Raw genomic sequence first — 19,439 nt, forward strand, 5'->3', positions numbered from 1 at the left:
GGCCGCAACGAAAAGAGGGGGCCACAGCGAGGAGAGGGGGGAGAGGATCATAAGAACATAAGAATTAGGAACAGGAGTCGGCCATCTAGCCCCTCGAGCCTGCTCCGCCATTCAATAAGATCATGGCTGATCTGGCCGTGGACTCAGTTCCACTTACCCGCCCGCTCCCCGTAACCGATCAATTCAATGGCTTTTGAGGATGTTGGAATTTGGGGGCTGGGATTGAGCATGCTTTTTCTGGTGAAGAGACGGATAATGCCTGAGGGAGTTATTAAAAATGGTTGTGAGTATGGGGACCGTGAGATTAAGCTGAACAATTGGGACTTGACGTAGTGCTGCTGTGTAACTGCATACATTGTGGTCTTGCTTCAGGCAACCTGCGCTTGCAACAGATGATGGCAGCAATGTGTAAGGAGCGAGGTGCCAAGCTCTTCGCTACTGATGAAAGGTTAGTGTTGTCGGGATCAAGTGACATGGCCAGTTTGTTCTGGATTCCTTGCCTTCAATCAGCAATGGTAGCTGCTTCTTGCCGAATCCTGCTTTTATTAATTGTCATGTACAACATCTGTCCTGAAGGTACTGATTCACTGGGATACATACGCAGTCACCCCTGTGACACCGCACCCAAATAATAATGTGCGAGGCTGGGCAGTGAATCTGGGTAGTGTCCTCCAGCGAGGGTCATTGAAAGCTGTCAATTTGCTTCTCGTCTGTGATCCTGAGGGTGTTCTGACCCCCTCACTGCTGCTTCTGGTCAATAATGCAGCACACCATCAGGACCCTACTGTTCATATACTGTCAATAATACCCAAACACTGTAGTCACACTGCAGTGTCAATGCACAGTGTGGGCCTGTAATGTCCATGTACTGTCGTCTGTCTGTAGTTCCTTGTGCCACAGTGGGTCTGAAATGCCCACCCACAGAAGGAGGTATGGATAGTGTGTGTTTAATTTTCTGTCCTTATTCTATCTCTTATTCACCTGATGCTGGAACAACCCAGTTTACCTGCTTGTCTTGGTTCCCAGGTTCTGTATTGATAATGGTGCTATGATAGCCCAGGCTGGTTGGGAGATGTTCCGAGCAGGGCACGTGACTGCACTGGAGGATTCGTGGATCACACAGAGGTAAAGACACATTGCCTTTCCCAGATGATAACTGTGAGACCCTTTGGAACTATACCCCATAAAAGTCTTGTGCCAAACTTGGGGACTTGTGCCAAAATCAGGAGAGCTGTCCCACAGACTAGTCAAGCAACAGCCTGATATAGTCATACTCACAGAATCATACCTTTCAGCCAATGTCTCAGACTCCTCCAACACCATCCCATTGGCAGGACAGGCCCACCCGAGGTGGCGGCACAGTGGTATACAGTCAGGAGGGAGTGGCCCTGGGAGTCCTCAACATTGACACCGGATCCCATGAAGTCTCATGGCTTCAGGTGAAGCATGACCAAGCAAACCTCCTGCTGATTGCCACCTACCGCCCTCCCTCAGCTGATGAATCTGTTGAACAGCAGAAGCAGCATGCTCTCAAGGGAGCTAAGTGATCCCACAACCAACGGATCAGATCAAAACTCTGCAGTCCTGCGACATCCAGTCGTGAATGGTGGTGCACAATTAAACAACTAATGGGAGGAGGGAGCTCCATGAATATTCCCATCCTCAATAATGGCGGAGCCCGGCTCATTAGTGCAAAAGACGAGGCTGAAGTGTTTGCAGCCAGAAGTGCCAAGTGGATGATCCATATTGCCGTCCTCCTGAGGTCCCCACCATCACAGAAGCCAGTCTTCAGCCAATTCGATTCACTCCATGTGATATCAAGAAACGGCTCAGAGCCTTTGCCATATCCAGTGCGATCAGCCCTGGCTGTCGTGCTGAAAATTTCTGAACTCCAGGACGAGTCGTGGCTCTAGCCAAGCTGTTTCAGTTCAGCTGCAGCACTGGCATCTACCTGACAATGTGGAAAACTGCCCAGGGATGTCCTGTCCACAAAAAGGAAGACAAATCCAATCTGGCTATAGTCAAGTCTACTCTCAATCATCAGCAAAGTTATGGAAGGTGTCATCGGCACTGCTATTACGCGGCACTTACTCACTGAAGCCCAGTTTGGGTTCTGCCAGGACCACTCGGCTCCAGACCCCATTACAGCCTTGGTCCAAACATGGACAAAAGAGTTGAATTCCAGACATGAGGTGAGAGTGATTGCCCTTGATATCAAGGCAGCATTTGACAGAGGGTGGCATCAAGGAGTCCCAGTAAAATTGAAATCAATGAGAATCGGGGAACCTCTTCACTGGCTGGAGTAATAGCTAGCACAAAGGAAAGTGGTTGTTGGAGATCAATCACCTCAGCCCCAGGACATCGCTGCAGGAGTTCCTCAGGGCAGTGTCCTAGGCTCAACCATCTTAAGCTGTTTTATCAATGATCTTCCCTCTGTCATAAGGTCAGATATGGGGATGTTCGCTGATGACTGCACAGTGTTCAGTTCCATTCACAACTCCTCACACAATGAAGCAATCCATGCCGGCTCATTCGAAGAGCATAAAGTCAGTCCAACTCCCCTGCTCTTTCCCCATATCCTTGCAAGTTTTTTCTCCTTCAAGTATTTATCCAACTCCCTTTTGAAGACTCATCATCATCGTAGGCGGTCCTCGAACGAGGATGACTTGCTTCCATGAGTTCACAGATGTTTCAATGAAGGACCCGATGTTCCAGTCCTGAACTCCAGTTGAGGGGGTGGAAGATGCCTGTGCATGAATTTTTTTAACGTGTGGTGACTGTTGCACATCAGCCACCACACGGGCTCGACAAAGCTAGGCCTTTATCTAGTAACCAGGACAACTGGAGACCTGCTCTGCTGCACGGACCTAGTGCGCGCACATATCGCAGTGTGGGCAGGCCCGTGCTGCCCCATGGCGCTTGGCTCTTCTGGGCCCCGTACCCTCATTTGCCGCACCTTCGCCCACGATGTTCCAGGGCCTGGCGCTCCAGCTCTGTTTATAGCCCCGACCTGTGGTGGTGTTCTCAGACAAGTCAGGGCGTCCCACGAGGTGTAATCACCTGTGTGTGAGAGAGGTGTAATCCAGTCTATCCATGCAACTGAAGGCCCTCTTTCCTGGAACCATTCGAGTAAATCTCCTCTGCACCCTCTGAGGCAATGATGTTCTTCCTAAAGTGTTGTGCCCAAAACTGGACACAATACTCCAGCTGAGGCCTAACTAATGTTTTATAAAGGTTTACCATCACTTCCTTGCTCTTGTACTCTGCTTTTATTTATAAAGTTAAGGATTACATAGAATATATGGCATAAAAACAGGCCATTCAGCCCAACCAGTCCATGCCGGTGTTTATGCTCCACTCGAGCCTCCTCCTGCCTTTCTTCATCTAAATCTATTAGCATAACCCTCTATTCCATTCTCCCTCATATGCTTGTCCAGTCTCCCCTTAAATGCATCTATAGCATTCACTTCAACCATTCCTTGTGGTGGCGAGTTCCACATTCTCACTACTCCCAGGTGTCAGTGGGGATGTTGCACTTTTTCAGGGAGGCTTTCAGGGTGTCCTTGTAACGTTTCCTCTGCCCACTTTTGTCTCGTTTGCCATGAAGGATTTCCGAGTAGAACGCTTGCTTTGGGAGTCTTGTGTCTGGCATGCGAATGATGTGGTCAGTGCTTCAATGCTGGGGATGTTGGCCTGGTCGAGGATGCTAATGTTGGTGTGTCTGTCCTCCCAGGGGATTTTTAGGATCTTGCTGAGGCATCGTTGGTGCTATTTCTCCAGCAACTTGAGGTGTTAACTGTATGTGGTCCATGTCTCTGAGCCATACAGGAGGGTGGGTATTACTACAGCCCTGTAGACCATGAGCTTGGTGGCAGTTTTGAGTGCCTGATCTTCAAACACTCTTTTCCTCAGTTGGCCAAAGGCTGCACTGGCGCACTGGAGGTGGTGTTGAATCTTGTCGTCAATGTCTGTTCTTGTTGATAAGAGGCTCCCGAGGTATGGGAAATGGTCCACTGTCCAGGGCCGCGCCATGGATCTTGATGACTGGGGGGCAGTGCTGTGCGGTGAGGACAGGCTGGTGAAGGACCTTTGTCTTACGGATGTTGAGCGTAAGGTCCATTCTTTCATACGCCTCAGTAAATACATCGACTATGTCCTGTGTGCACAGACGTAGGCAGCATCCGCGTTCTGAAGCTCGACGACAGAGGTTGGGGTGGTCTTGGAACTGGCCTGGAGACAGTGAAGGTTGAACAGGTTCCCACTGGTTCTGTAGTTTAGTTCCACTCCAGCAGGGAGCTTGTTGACTGTGAGGTGGAGCATGGCAGCGAGGAAGATTGAGAAGAGGGTTAGGGCGCTGACCTGTTTGACCCTGGTCCAGATGTGGATTGGGTCTGTAATGGATCACGTTGGTTAGGATTACGGCCTGCATGTCGTCGTGGAGCAGGCGGAGGATGGTGATGAACTTTTGGGAGCATCTGAAACAGGAAGACGCTCCATAGTCCCTCGCGGTTGACCGTGTCAAAGGCCTTTTGTAAGGTCGAAGAAGGTTATGTGTAAGGGACGGTGTTCCCTGCATTTTTCATGCAGCTGTAAATTGTGAACATCCATGGTCCCAGTACTGATCCTAGTGGGACACCAGTGGCCACCTTCTGCCACTGTGAATAGCTACCCTTTACTCCTACTCTCTGCTTTTTGTCTTGAAGTCTGCTAGCTATCCATTCTGCTACTTGTCCCCTGACTCTTGTTCTTCAGTCTATTATTGAGTACCTATCGAAGGCCTTTTGAAAATCTAGATAAATTACATCTGCATACCATTGTCTACTCTCTGTTACCTCTTCAAAAATTCAATAAGGTTGGTCAAGCGAGACTCCCTTTTAAAATCCATGCAGACTATTCAGTATTATATTTTTGGTTTCGAGATGTTCTATTTTCTCCTTTAGTCGGGATTCTATTATTTTTCCTACCACCGATGTTATGCTGACTGGTCTATAATTCCCTGGACATGTTCTATCCCCCTTCTTAAATATAGGTATTATGTTAGCTATCTGCCAGTCCTCTGGCACTACACCTTTTTCGAACGAATTACTAAATGTGTAGCCATAGAAACATAGAATTTTACAGTGCAGGAGGCCATTTCGGCCCATCGTGTCCGCGTCGGCCGACAAAGCCGTACAGCCCTTGGTCAGCAGCCCTAAAGGTTACACACAAACCTATGAACAATAACGGAAAAGCAGAGAGCACCCAGCCCAACCAGTTCGCCTCATACAACTGCCACACAAGAGATTAATGTGCAAAGTTAAAGCACATGGGATTGGGGTAGTGTGCTGACATGGATTGAGAACTGGTTGTCAGACAGGAAGCAAAGAGTAGGAGTAAATGGGTACTTTTCATAATGGCAGGCAGTGACTAGTGGGGTACCGCAAGGTTCTGTGCTGGGGCCCCAGCTGTTTACACTGTACATTAATGATTTAGACGAGGGGGTTAAATGTAGTATCTCCAAATTTGCGGATGACACTAAGTTGGGTGGCAGTGTGAGCTGCGAGGAGGATGCTATGAGGCTGCAAAATGACTTGGTTAGGTGAGTGGGCAAATGCATGGCAGATGAAGTATAATGTGGTTAAATGTGAGGTTATCCACTTTGGTGGTAAAAACAGAGAGACAGACTATTATCTGAATGGTGACAGATTAGGAAAAGGGGAGATGCAATGAGACGGTGTCACGGTACATCAGTCATTGAAGGTTGGCATGCAGGTACAGCAGGCGGTTAAGAAAGCAAATGGCATGTTGGCCTTCATAGCAAGGAGATTTGAGTACAGGGGCAGGGAGGTGTTACTACAGTTGTACAGGGCCTTGGTGAGGCCACACCTGGAGTATTGTGTACAGTTTTGGTCTCCTAACTTGAGGAAGGACATTCTTGCTATTGAGGGAGTGCAGCGAAGGTTCACCAGACTGATTCCCGGGATGGCGGGACTGACATATCAAGAAAGACTGGATCAACTGGGCCCGTATTCACTGGAGTTCAGAAGAATGAGAGGGGATCTCATAGAAACGTTTAAAATTCTGACGGGTTTGGACAGGTTAGATGCAGGAAGAATGTTCCCAATGTTGGGGAGGTCCAGAACCAGGGGTCACAGTATAAGGATAAATGGTAAGCCATTTAGGACCGAGATGAGGAGAAACGTCTTCACCCAGAGAGTGGCGAACCTCTACCACAGAAAGTTGTTGAGGCCAATTCACTAAATATATTCAAAAAGGAGTTAGATGTAGTCCTTACGACTAGGGGGGATCAAGGGGTATGGTGAGAAAGCAGGAATGGGGTACTGAAGTTGCATTTCAGCCATGAACTCGAAGGGCCGAATGACCTACTCCTGCACCTATTTTCTGTTTTTATGACACCCCTTATAATGAAAACATCTACACTCCACCCCAACTGGAGCCATGTGATCTCCTGGGAGAGGAAAAAAACAGAGAAAAACCCAGGGCAATTTCAGGAGAAAAAATCTGGGAAAATTGCTCTTCGACCCATCCAGACGATCACCCTGGCCGTATTCTATTCCCTGCAGTACTTACCATTATATCTGTGCCGTCCAACAAAAGGTCATCCAGTCTAATCTAATGATTCTGGAGGAATGAGGGGCTTCAGTTATGTGGAGAAGCTGGAGTAGTTCTCCTTAGAGCAGTGAAGGTTAATGAGAGATATAATAGAGGTGTTCAAAATAATGAAGTGTTTTCATAGAGTAATTAAAGAGAAACTGTTCCAGTGGCAGGAGGGTTGGTAACCAGAAAATTTAACACAATTCGTAAAAGAATCAAAGAAAAGATGTAGAGAATTATTTTTACGCAGCAAATTGTGGTGATCTGGAATGCGCTGCCTGAAAGGGCGGTGGAAGCAGATTCAACAGTAACTTTCAAAAATGAATGAGATAAATACTTGAAGGGGAAAAACCTACCAGGCCAAGAAGAAAGAGCGGGGACGAAGGTGCGACTAATTGGATGGCTCTTTCAAAGAGCCGGCACAGGCACGATGGGCCGAATGGCAGCCTCCTGTGCTGTGAGATTCTATGATTCATGTTACTGAAAAAAACCTTTCCCTTCAGCCCTTCAGTGGCCCACAATCCTTATAGCTGATAGCAGCCTTGGGGTTAATATATTAAATGATAATGACTGCTTGTCGCAGCCTTGGAGTTATATTAATAACGTGTGTTAAATGAGTGACTGTTTTTGCTCTTTCATTGCAGGTTCAGGACAGATGAGGTGGAGGTGACGTGGCGAGGTTAAAGGGCGCATCTGCTGGTTCAGTCTGTGGCATATGGATTATGTAGAACATTCACCTTCCTCTATGACCTTGAGTAGATTGTGAATCGATGTTCAGGACCAACGTTCCCTCGAAGTTGCATGGCTGCACAGTTATCTGCCGGTCCCACGCAGCCTGGCGCCAGCTTTTCCCATGTTAAATTTTGCGCACGTGCTAACAGTGAATGGCCCTTAAAGCGGCTGCACACCCAGAAAAAAATTAGGGGGATCATTGGGCATGGCTAGATTCTATTTCGTTATATCTCAACTCAATTTCCAAAATAAAAGCTCAGAACTTTCAGCAACAAAAAAATATATTTTATAATTGAGGCGGAACAAATTTCTAAAGGGAATAGAAGGTTTCTTTACCAACCAACAACAGCCGCTTCAGCCAATCAGGGTGGTCTGCCTATTGACCAACAGCTGCTGCAGCCAATCGCGTTGAGCGCTAGCATTGAATGATGCACCCATTTCATCATGTCACCAGAAGTGACTTTTTATTCATACCTAGGATGTGGGCGTCGCTGGCAAAGCCAGCATTTATTGCCCATCCTTAATTGCCCTTGAGAAGGTGGTGGTGAGCCACCTCTTGAACCGCTGCAGTCTGTATGGTAAAAGTGTACTCAATGCTGTTAGGGAGGGAATTCCAAGATTTTGACCCAGTGATAATGAAGGAACAGCCTTCATTGATATAGAAGCCTTGGTGAGTTGCTGCACTGCATCTTGTAGATGGTATACACTGCAGCCACGGTACGCCGATGGTGGAGGAAGTGAATGTTTGAGGTGGTAGATGGGGTCCCAGTTAAGCGGGCTGTTTTGTTATGGATGGTGTCGAGCTTCTTGAGTGTTGTTGGAGCTGCCCTCATCCAGGCAAGTGGAGAGTGTTCCATCACACTCCTGATTTGTGCCTTGTAAATGCTGGAAAAGCTTTGGGGAGTCAGGAGGTGAGACACACGTCTCAATGCCCAGTCTCTGACCAGCTCTTAAAGCCACAGTATTTATGTAGCTGGTCCAGTTATGTTTCTGGTCAGTGGTGACCCCCAGGATGTTAATGGTGGGGGATTCGGCGACAATAATGCCGTTGAATATCAAAGGGCAGTGGTTAGACTCTTGTTGGAGTTTGAGAGAGTCATTGCCTGGCACTTGTGTGATGTGAATGTTACTTGCCACTTTGCAGCCCAAGTCTGAATGTTGTCCAGGTCTTGCTGCATTCCGGCATGGCCTGCTTCATTATCTAAGAAGTTGCGAATAGAATTGAATCCTGCAACAATATGTCCTAGAGGCAACAATGGGGGCAAGCAATATTAGCTTTAGTAATGAATCATGAGCCAGATTTAGTTAACAACCTAATGGTACGTTAACATTTATCCAATAGCGATCATAACATGATCAAGTTCAATGTAGTGTTTGAAAGGGAGAAACGCAAAACAGATACTCAGATTTCAGATTTAGGTTAGCCGACTTCAACGGGATGAGGCAGAGACTGTCCACAGTAAAATGGGCAAATCTGTTGATGCTTAAAACGGCAGAAGATGTTTAAAAAAAATAATTGAATGCGATAAACCAATTTAGAACCAGTCGATGTCGTGAATTTGGATTTCCAGAAGGCATTCGATCAGGTGCCACATGAAAGGTTACTGCACAAGATAAGAGCAATCGGGGTTGGGAGTAATATATTAGCGTGGATATAGGATTGGCTAACAGAGAACAGAGTGTCAGGATAAATGGGTCATTTTCAGGTTGGCAAACTGTAACTAGTGGGGTGCCACAGTGATCGGTGTTGGGGCCTCAACTAGTTAAATGACTTGAATGAAGGGAACAAGTGTAATGTAGCCAAATTTGCTGATGATCAAAGATAGGTGGGAAAGCAAGTTGTGTGGAGGACCCAAATAATCTGCAAAGGGATATGGATAGGCTAAGTGAGTGGGCAAAAATTTGACAGATGGAGTATAATGTGGAAAAATGTGAGGTTATCCATTTTGGTAGGAAAAATAAAAAAGAAAATTATTATAGAAATGGGAAGAGATTACAAAATGCTGAGGTATAGAGGGATCTGGGAGTCCTTGTACATGAAAACACACAAAATTAGCATGCAGGTATATCAAGTAATTAGGAAGGCAAATAGAATGTTGGCCTTTATTGCAATGGAGATGGAGTAAAAGTAGGGAAGTCCTGCTACAACTGTACAGGGCGTTGGTAAGACCACGCCTAGAGTACTGTGAACAGTTTTGGTCTCATTTCAGGAGGGATATATTTGCATTGGAGGCAGTTCAGAGAAGGATCTCGAGGTGGATTCTTGAGATAAAGGGGTTGTCTTATGAAGAAAGGTTGAGCAGGTTGAGCCTATACTCATTGGAGTTTAGAAGAATGAGAGGTGATCTTATTGAAACACAAGATTTTGAGGGGGCTTGACAGGATGTTTCCTCTCTTGGGCGAATCTAGAACTAGGGGGCAAAGTTTCAGAATAAGGGGGCACCCATTGATAAATTTCTTCTCAGAATCTTTGGAATTCTCTACCTTAGAGAGCTGTGGAAGCTGGGTTATTGAATATATTCAAGGTGGAGATGGACAGATTTTTGAATGATGAGGGAGTCGAGGGTTATGGGGAAGTGGAGTTAAGGCCAAGATCAGATCAGCCATGATCTTATTGAATAGCGGAGCAGGCTCAAGGGGCCAAGTAGCCGACTGCTGCTCCTATTTCTTATGTTCTTAACCCAATAACCCTTTATTCCCTTATCGTTCAAAACTCTATCTCCACCTTAAATATATTCATTGACCCAGCCTCCACAGCTCTCTGGAGTAGAGAATTCCATAGATTTACAACCCTCAGAAAATAAATTCCTCCTCATCTCAGTTTTAAATGGGAGACCCCTTATTCTGAGACTATGTCCTAGTTTTAGTTTCCCCTATGAGTGGAAACATCCTCTCTGCATCCACCTTGTCGAGTCCTCTCATTATCTTATATGTTTCGATAAGATCACCTCTCATTCTTCTGAACTCCTATGTGTAGAGGCCCAACCTAGTCAACCTATCTTCATAAGTCAACCTCCTCATCTCCAGAATCAACCTAGTGAACCTTCTCTGAACAGCCTTCAATGCAAGTGTATGCTTCCTTAAATACGGAGACCAAAACTGTACACAGTACTCTAGGTGTAGCCTCACCGATACCCTGTACATTTGTAGCAGGACTTCTCTGTTTTTATACTCTATCCCCCTTGCAATAAAGGCCAACATTCCATTTGCCTTCCCGATTACTTGCTATACCTGCATACTAACTTTTTGTTTCATGCACAAGGACCCCCAGGTCCCTCTGTACTGCAGCACTTTGTAATTTTTCTTGAGTTAAATTATAATTTGCTTCTCTTTTTTTTTTCCTGCCTAAATGGATAACCTCACATTTTCCCACATTGTACTCCATCTGCCAAATTTTTGCCCACTTACTTGGCCTGTCTATATCCCTTTGCAGATCTTTTGTGTCCTCCTCACAATTTGCTTTCCCACCCATCTTTGTATCAATAACAAACTTGGGCAAGGTTTTTAAACATAATGTTTAAATTTTATTTTTATGTTTATTTGTTTCAAAACTTACGCTGGTAAAAGTAGGCTATGCGCCTGCATTTACCAGACTCAAGAGTTTTAAGGACATTCACTGGGCAAGAGATGGGAAAATAACGCAATCTTGCCCATGCGAATATCTTTAATGCCGAGATGCATTGGATCTGTCAAGCCAGAACTTGACGGATCGGAAAAGCCGAGTTTCGTCGCAGGCGCATCGTGCATTGAAAACCGGCTTTTGCGATGCCTCCTCAGGTCCGTACGTATTCTGGTGAGGCCAGAATTTCAGGCCTAATATCTTCCAAAGCTCTCGAGATTCAAGAGAGGTCCATTTAGATGGGAAAATGAGCCAGCGCCAGATCCAAACAATAAGCTGAACCGTCAGGATGTAGTTTGGATCTTGCCAGCTTCTGATTGATGGCCTGGCCGTTGAGATGGAATCCCCATCAAATTAGGGTATATCAACAATGTGGCATTCATAGGTAAAGCTTATTTTGTCATGTCTATCCTTGCCACTTAAACCTCTCTTCCCAGCCTCCTCATTCTCAGTTACTACTTGGTTAGTCGTCAGCTGGGTGGAGAATGCCCGAATGAAGATCAACTCCCTTGTAAGCTGGTTCCTTGTAAGCTCCACTCCATTTTTAAAGTGTCACGGCATTTTCCACCCACCTGGTTATCTCTTGGGTCTTGTGGGGAGTGTTTGTGTCTTCCTCGTTCTGGGTTGTCTTTGGGTGTCAACAAGTTCTGGGGTGTGCTAAAAGGTAATGTGGCATGGGAGCCAGGGAGTGAGGGGGAAAACGTGTGCATGCCCTCCAAAGTTAGGACTTCTAAAAATGTCTTGAAAGGGAGGCCTTAAGAGATTTTCCCTTGCCAATTGTGCCAATGTGATTAGGTCCATATTTCTCTGCTCCCTCCAATTTGGTTTGTCAATGTTTGGATGAAACATCAGCTCCTAATCATTGCTGGCTCTATAACGCAATTCCAATCCATTGAGCACGGCATGGCGTAAAGGAATGGCATCAGCTCCAAGATAGTTAAAGGGTGTCACAGTTACCACTTTGCAAAAAAAGATCAGGGATAGTATTAGTTCCAGTTAGAATGACACAGAAGTGGGAATTCTGGACAACCTGCTGACTGGTTTCATGTTGAGGTTGTGGCTGCTGGCACAGAGCTGGACTGGCGATTGTTGGAGACTGGGATCTGAGGCCCTGTGTTCAGATGGTGTCAGCAATGTCGAAGTGGAAATGCAATTGCCTTGGAATGCATTGCCCTATCATAGCCAGAGTGATCCCCTGGACTAGTTTTGATCACGTAAAGAGGAATTTCCCCAATTTGGCTTGGGATTTTGTCTTTTTTTTTTTGCCCCTCCTGGGAGATGACATGATCTTGATTGGGGTGGAGAGTTATATATTGTGATGAGCAAGGCATCGCAGTCGTGAGAGTCAGGATGGAGCAGAGGGTCTTTTCCTGTCCATCATTTATATTTCAAGTCATGTTATTTCCACAATTAAATGAGAAGTTTTAACACCTGGAAATAAATGTGGAATGAAAATTAACAAATTACTGTTTGTTTCCTGATTTGTGCAAGGATCATATCAAGGAACAGAAAGGGGAAGAGCTGAGTTATCTGATGGGGCAGTGTCTTTGGGCTTAGCTACTGATTGGGTGAACTCAGAGCCTTGTGTGGCTCAGAGACAATCCCCACTCGGCACATACAAATGCACAAGAAAACCATCAATTGATAAAGACTATTGGATTCATCTAGCTCTCCCCATCCATTAGTTGGTAGTACCCCACAAGCTGCTGTCCCATCTCCCGGTGATGCTATCTCTTGAACAAAGAAACATGGCCAATTCAGAAAAAACCTCTGAGCAATTGGTCTCCAGCTCCATGAGGCTCTAGGAGAGCACTGCTGCTCCTGATACACCACAATCCAACCTGACCACTGTGTGGCAATGTCCTGCCAGAAATTTATCAAGTTGTCCTTTTACAGGACTAGTGACCCCACACTCCCCATATGTTGTGTACATTTGTTCCAGAGGGTGGTGATGACTCTTTGACATACAGCACAGGAGGCCATTTGGCCTATTGAGGCTGTGCCGGCTCTTTGAAAGAACCCCACAGCCAGGCCCACTCACCTGCTCCCTCCCCACAGCTTTGCAAATCATTCCACCCGCCACTGCAAGCATACATCCAATCACCTTCTGAAAGTTATAGTGGATGGAATTATAAATGGATGGGCTTCTGTAATATGATCCTCAAAGTTCCAGTAACCAAATACTGGGAAAAAAAATACAGGGAAAAAAATCATGGAATAAAAATTTGGGGGAAAAAACAGGAAATAAAAAGGTGGGAAAAAAATGTGAAATTAAAAATGTGGGGGGAAAAAGTTAGGAAAGAAATATATGTGGGAAAAAAACACAGGAAAACAACCGAGGGGAAAAAATTATGGGAAAAAAAACACAAAAAAAGGCAGGGGGGAAAAAGCGAGAAAAAAATGTGGGAACATCAAACACGGAAGAAAACTTTGGGGAAAAAAAACCACAGGAAAAAAGTGAAAATAAAAACGCAGGGAAAAAAACGAGTGGAAAAAATTATGGGAACAGAGAAACATCATGGGGGGGAACGTGCGAATAAAAATGTGGGGGAAAAGCACGGAAAAAGATGTGTGAAAAAAATCATGGAATAAAACGTGAAAATAAATATGCGGTAAAGAACCACAGGGAAAAAAATCATGGGATAAAAAATACGGGAAATAATAGGCGTAAAAAAAGCGGAAAAAAAACCACAAAAAAGGCGGACGTAAAACACTGGGGAAAAAAGCATTAAAAAAAGGCGTGAAAAATATTGGGGGAAAAACTACGGGGAAGAAAATCACTGGGGAAAAAGTGAAAATAAAAATGCGGGGAATAAAACGAGAGAAAAAATACAGGAAATATGAGAAAAAACACTTGCAAAAAACCAAAAAAATCACTGAAAAAAAACATAAATAAAAAGGCGAGGGCAAAACACGGGAAAAAAAGCGTTAACGTGGAGAAAAAAATTTGGGGAAAAAGGCGGGGACAAAAGAGGGGCAAAATATTGGGGGGAAAATGGGAAAAAATCACGGAAAACAAAACAAGGGATAAAAAATTTGCGAAAGAAATATGCGGGAAAAAATCACTTGATAAAAATAATTGAAAAAACTGGGGGGGGAAATCACAGGAAAAATTGTGAAAATGTGGGGGAAAAAAACCTGGGAAATAAATTATGGGGAAAAACCCCACAAAAATCGCAGGCCAAAAAAAAATGCGGGAAAAAATACCACGGGGAAAAAAAGTTTTTAAAAAAACGGGGAAAAAATTTTGAAGATAACACACGAAATAAAAAGGTGGGGACAAAAAACACAGGGAAAAAAACACAAATAAAAATGGGGGAAAAATGCATTAAGAAAACATGAAAAAAAAGTTTGCATCAAAAATACGGGGAATAAAATCATGGAAAAAAAACGCGATAAAAATTCAGGAAAAAAATACAGGAAATAATATGCGAAAAAACACGAGGGGAACAAAAAAAATGGCGTAAAAAACATGGGCTAAAAATGCGGCAACATCAAATGTGCATGATAAATTGGTGTAAAAAAATTTGTGAAATAAAACATGGAAAAAAACCACGGGAGAAAAAAATGAAATTAAAATGGTGGGAAAAAAAACGTGGGAAAAAAACACGGAGGAAAAAAGCGTTAAAAACCGCGGGAATGAAGTTTGGAAAAATAAATACGGGGAATAAAAACGCATGGAAGAAAAACACGGGGAAAAAATATGGGAAAAAAACGCGGGGAAAATGGGAAAAAGCAGTGATAAATTGCAGGACAAAAAAAAGTTACAATAAAAATGCGGGAAAAAGACACGGAAAAAAATGCATTTAAAAAAACGTGGGAAAAAAATTTGTAAGAAAAATGTGGGGGAAATAATCATGGAAAAATAACGGGTTAAAAAATACGGGAAAAATATATGCGGAAAAAAACAAAAAAAAAGGCTGGGAAAAAATCCGACCGACCCCTCCTTCCGACCAAACCCACCAACCCCATTCCAACCGTGTCCTCCTTCCCCCCCGCCTTCCGTCACGACCCAAACCCCCCCCCTCCTTTCGACACAACACACCCTCCGTTCCGATCCAACCCACTCACCTCCTTCCAACCCGACCCTCTCCTTCCGACACGACCACCCATTTCCGATCGGCCACACACACACACATATCCCCCCGACCCTGACGCTTCCGACCCGACCCACCCCACTCAAACCAGGTCCCCTTCTGACCCGGCCCAGCCCTTCCTTCCGACCTGACCCCCCGACTCCCCCTTCCAACATGAACCCCTCCATTCTGATCGGACCCACCCCGCTTCCGACCCGACGTCTCCACTTCCGACCTGACCCCCTCCCCTCCGACCTGACCCACCACCACCTTTTTCACCCGACCCAGCCCCCCCTTCCAACCTGACCCATACCCCCTTCCGACCACACGCCTTTCTGACCTGACCCAACCCAATCACCGCCCCCCCCCGACTCGACACCCCCACCTCCTTCCGATCTGACCCACCCCCTTCTGACCCAAACCACTCCCACCCCCTCCACATCTGACCCGACCCACCCCCCTTTCTGACATGATTTAACCCCCCCCACCGACCCGACACCCCCTCTTCCGAGCCAACCTAACCTCAATTCCGACCCGACCCACCCCTCCCCTTCCGACCTGACTCACCCCTTCCGAAACGACCCAGCTCTCCTTCCGAAACGATCCCCCATTCCGACACAAGCGCCCCTTCCGTTCCAACGCAAACCCCCTTCCGACATGACCCACTTCCGACCCGACCACCCCCCTTCCGACCCAACCCACACCTGCTTCTCACCCGATCCACTTCCGACCTGACTCACAACCCCTACCGACACGACCCACCCTTCCGATCCAACCTCCCCTTCTGAACCGAACCACTGCCGACCCGAACCCCCCCTTCCGACTTGAACCACCAACCCGCTTCCGATCCAATCCATCACCCGCTTCCGACCTGAAACACCTCCCGCTTCCGACCTGACGCATCCACCCTTCCTACTCGAGCCAGGCCCCTTTCTGACCTGACCCACCCCACCCCCCCTTCCGACCCGACCCACCCCAACTCCCCACCGACCTGACCCACCCCGACCTCCCTTTCCGATCCGACCCACCCCACCTACGATCCGACCCGATCCCCCCTCCTGACCTGACCCACCCCACCTTCCGATCCGACCCGATCCCCCCCTCCTGACTTGACCCACCCCACCTTCCGACCCAAACTGATCCCCCCCTCTTGACCTGACCCACCCCACCTTCCGACCCAACGCAGCCCACCTTCTGACCCCACCAACACCCCCTTACGACCCCACACCCACTTCTTACCCGACTACCACCCGTTGGACTGGACAACCCCCCTTCTGACCGATCCACTGTTTCCGGCCCACCACACCTGACCACCTCCCTTCGGACTAGACACATCCCCACCCCATCTGACCCTACCCAGTCCTTATGATCAAGCCCACCCTTTCCGACCCCCTCCCCTTCAGACCTGAACCTCCCTTCTGACACGACCCACCCCCCCCTCCGATCCGACACAGCCCCCTCTTCCCACCCGACGCACCTCCCCTTCCTATCTGACCCACCACCCCACTTCTGACCCAACCCGATCACCTCTTCCGACATGACCCCACCTTCTGACACGACCCAGCCCCCCTTTCCGACCTTACCCCCCCTCCCCCCCCTTCTGACCCAACTAACCCTGTTTCCGACTCAACCCATCGCTCCCTCTGATCCGATCCAGCCCCCCCCCCTCCGATCGGAACCTCCCCCTTCCGACCCGACCCATCCACCCCTCTCCGACCCGACCCATCCACCCCTCTCCGACACACACGACCGACACCCCTCTCCGATCCTACGCACCCTTCTCTTCTGACCCGACGCACCCCCCTTCCTATCTGACCCAGCACCCCACTTTCGACCCTACCCGATCACCTCTTCCAACCCGACCCCACCTTCCTACCTCACCCCCTGCTTCTGACCCGACTAACCCTCCCTCCGATCCGACCCACCCCTCCCTCCTATCCACACCCCCCTCTGATTCGACCCACCCCCCCTTTCCTACCGGACCCCCACTTCTGACCCGACCCACCCCCACCCGACCCACCCATCCCCCCCATCCATTCCGACCCACCCCCCCTTCCGACCCCACACCTCTTTCTGACCCCACACCTCTTTCTGTCCCGACCCGACCCACCACCCCACTTCCAAAACAACCCACCACCCCGCTTCCAACTCAACCCACCTTCTGAGCCCATACACATCCTCTTCCGAACCACCCCCACTTCTTACCTGACCCCGTCCCTTCGGACTAGAGTCCCCCACCGCCCCCATCTAACCCTACCACCCCTTCAGCCTGACCCCACCCTTATGACCAAACCCACCCTTTCCGACCCGACCCCCCCCCCCCTTCAGACATGACCCACCTCCCCTCCAATCCGACGCACGCGCCCTCTTCCAACCCGATGCACCCCCTTCCTAACTGACCCACCACGCCACTTCTGACCCAAGCCGCCCGACCCCCCCCCCCTTCCGATCCGACCCCACCCTTCCGACCCAACCCCACTAACCCCCTTTCCGACCCGCACCCCTTTCTGACCCGACAAAAACCCCCTTCTGACCCGACTCGATCCACCCCCATATCACCCACCCCTTCCGAGCCGATCCACACCCCTCTTCCAACCCAACCCACCTTTCTGACCCGATCTCTTCTCCCCCCGACCCCCCACACTTTCAACATGACCCACACCCTCTTCTGACCCGGCCCACCCCTCCTTCCAACACTCTCTCCGACCCGATCCTCCCCTGCCACGTTCTGACCCGACCAATCCCCCTCCGATCCAACCCATCTCCTTCTGTCCTGAGACCCCCTTCCAACCCTATCATTCCGCTTCCAACCCACCACACCTGCCGCGACCCACACCCACTTCCGAACCACCTCCACTTCTTACCTGACCCCGTCCTTCGGACTCTACTACCCCACTGCAGTAAGACCTCCCTGCTTCAATATTCAAATCGCCTAGCTATGAAACAACCCGACAATGCCTCCTTCCGACCCGTTCCACCTCCCTTCCGATCCCATCCCTCCCCCCTTCTGGCCGGACCCCTCCGTTCCGACACGACCCACCCTTCCCTTCTGACCCGAAAAAACCCTCCCTTCTGACCCGACCCACCCTCCCTCCCTCCGAACCGACCCGACCCTCTCGTTCCAAACTGACCCAATGCCCCCGCCGAGCCGACACAACTACCCCTTCCGACACGACCCACGCCTTCTGACCCATTCCCTTCCGACCCGAGCCACCCCCCCACTTCCGACCCGACCCGACCCAACGCCTCCTTCCGTTCCAGGTCCACCTCCCTTCCGATCTGACCCTCCTTCCGGCCGGACACCTCCCTTCCGACACGACCACCCCTCTCCCCCCTCCAATCAGACCCATCCCCTTCCGACCCGACATACCACCCCTGTTCCGACCCGACCCTCCATCCGACCCCACTCCCCCTTCCTGGCCAGACCCCTCTCTTCCGACACGACTGACCCCTCCTGACCTGAAAAAAACCCTCCCTTCCGACCTGACCCACCCTCCCGTTCCAAACTGACCCAACCCCCCCCTCCCACCGAGTCGACCCAACTACCCCTTCCGACACGACCCATTCCCTTCCGACCCCAGCCCCCCTTCCAACCCGATTTTCCCCCCTCTGACCCAATCCCCCGACCCGACACCCCACCATTTCAACCCGACCCACACTCTGTTCTGAACCGCCCCCACGCCCCTCCGACCAGACCCGCTCCTCCCCCCCCCCGCCCTTTTGACCCAACCCAACGCATTCTTCCATTCCAGGTCCACCTCCCTTCCGACACGACCCTCCCCTCCCATTCCAACCAAACCCAAACCTCCTCCAATCTGACCCATCCCCTTCCGATGCGAGCCCCACTTCCCGATCTGATCCACCACAACCCTTTCGACCGACACACCACCCCCCTTTCAACCCGACCCAATGCCTCCTTCCCGACCCGGTCCACCTCCCTTCCGATCCGACCCTGCTTTCGACTCCACCCCCCCTTCTGGCCGGATTCCTCTCTTCCGATTCGACCGACCCCTCCTTCTGACCTGAAAAAACCCTCCCTTCCGACCCGACCAACCCTCCTTCCCCCCCCCCCTTCCGACCTGACTGACCCACCCCACCCCCCCCCCCCGCCCACTTGCAACCAGCCCCACCCCACCGCCCCCCCTTGCGACCAGCCCTCCCCCTACCCCTCCTTCCGACCCGACCCCACCTGTTCCAAAGAGACACAACCGTTCTTCCGAGCCGACCCAAACCACCCCCCCCCACACTTCGAACCCGATCCGTCCCATTCCGACCTCACCACCCTTCCGACCTGAGCCCCCCTTCCGATCTAACCCCGCCCCTCCTTTCGACTCAAGCCCACTCTTCTGACCTGAACCCCTTCCGTCCCAACTGCACCCCCCCCCCCCGATCTGCCCCGAACCACACCCCCTTCCGAC

The 19,439-nt window shown here is 49.1% G+C and overlaps 1 protein-coding gene across 1 annotated transcript in view; it reads left to right on the forward strand.

The window, feature by feature from the left end:
* osgep (O-sialoglycoprotein endopeptidase) overlaps positions 1-9,169 on the forward strand; it is a 187,092-nt gene extending 177,923 nt beyond the window's left edge. The window contains exons 10-12 of the mRNA XM_070891829.1: positions 373-448; positions 1,027-1,125; positions 7,239-9,169. Coding sequence (XP_070747930.1) covers positions 373-448; positions 1,027-1,125; positions 7,239-7,278 — 215 coding nt within the window. The 3' untranslated portion in view covers positions 7,279-9,169. The remainder of the gene's footprint in view (positions 1-372; positions 449-1,026; positions 1,126-7,238) is intronic.
* Positions 9,170-19,439: the final 10,270 nt, after the last annotated feature.

Source organism: Pristiophorus japonicus, chromosome 10 (assembly GCF_044704955.1).
Source record: "Pristiophorus japonicus isolate sPriJap1 chromosome 10, sPriJap1.hap1, whole genome shotgun sequence".
Taxonomy (NCBI): domain Eukaryota; kingdom Metazoa; phylum Chordata; class Chondrichthyes; family Pristiophoridae; genus Pristiophorus; species Pristiophorus japonicus.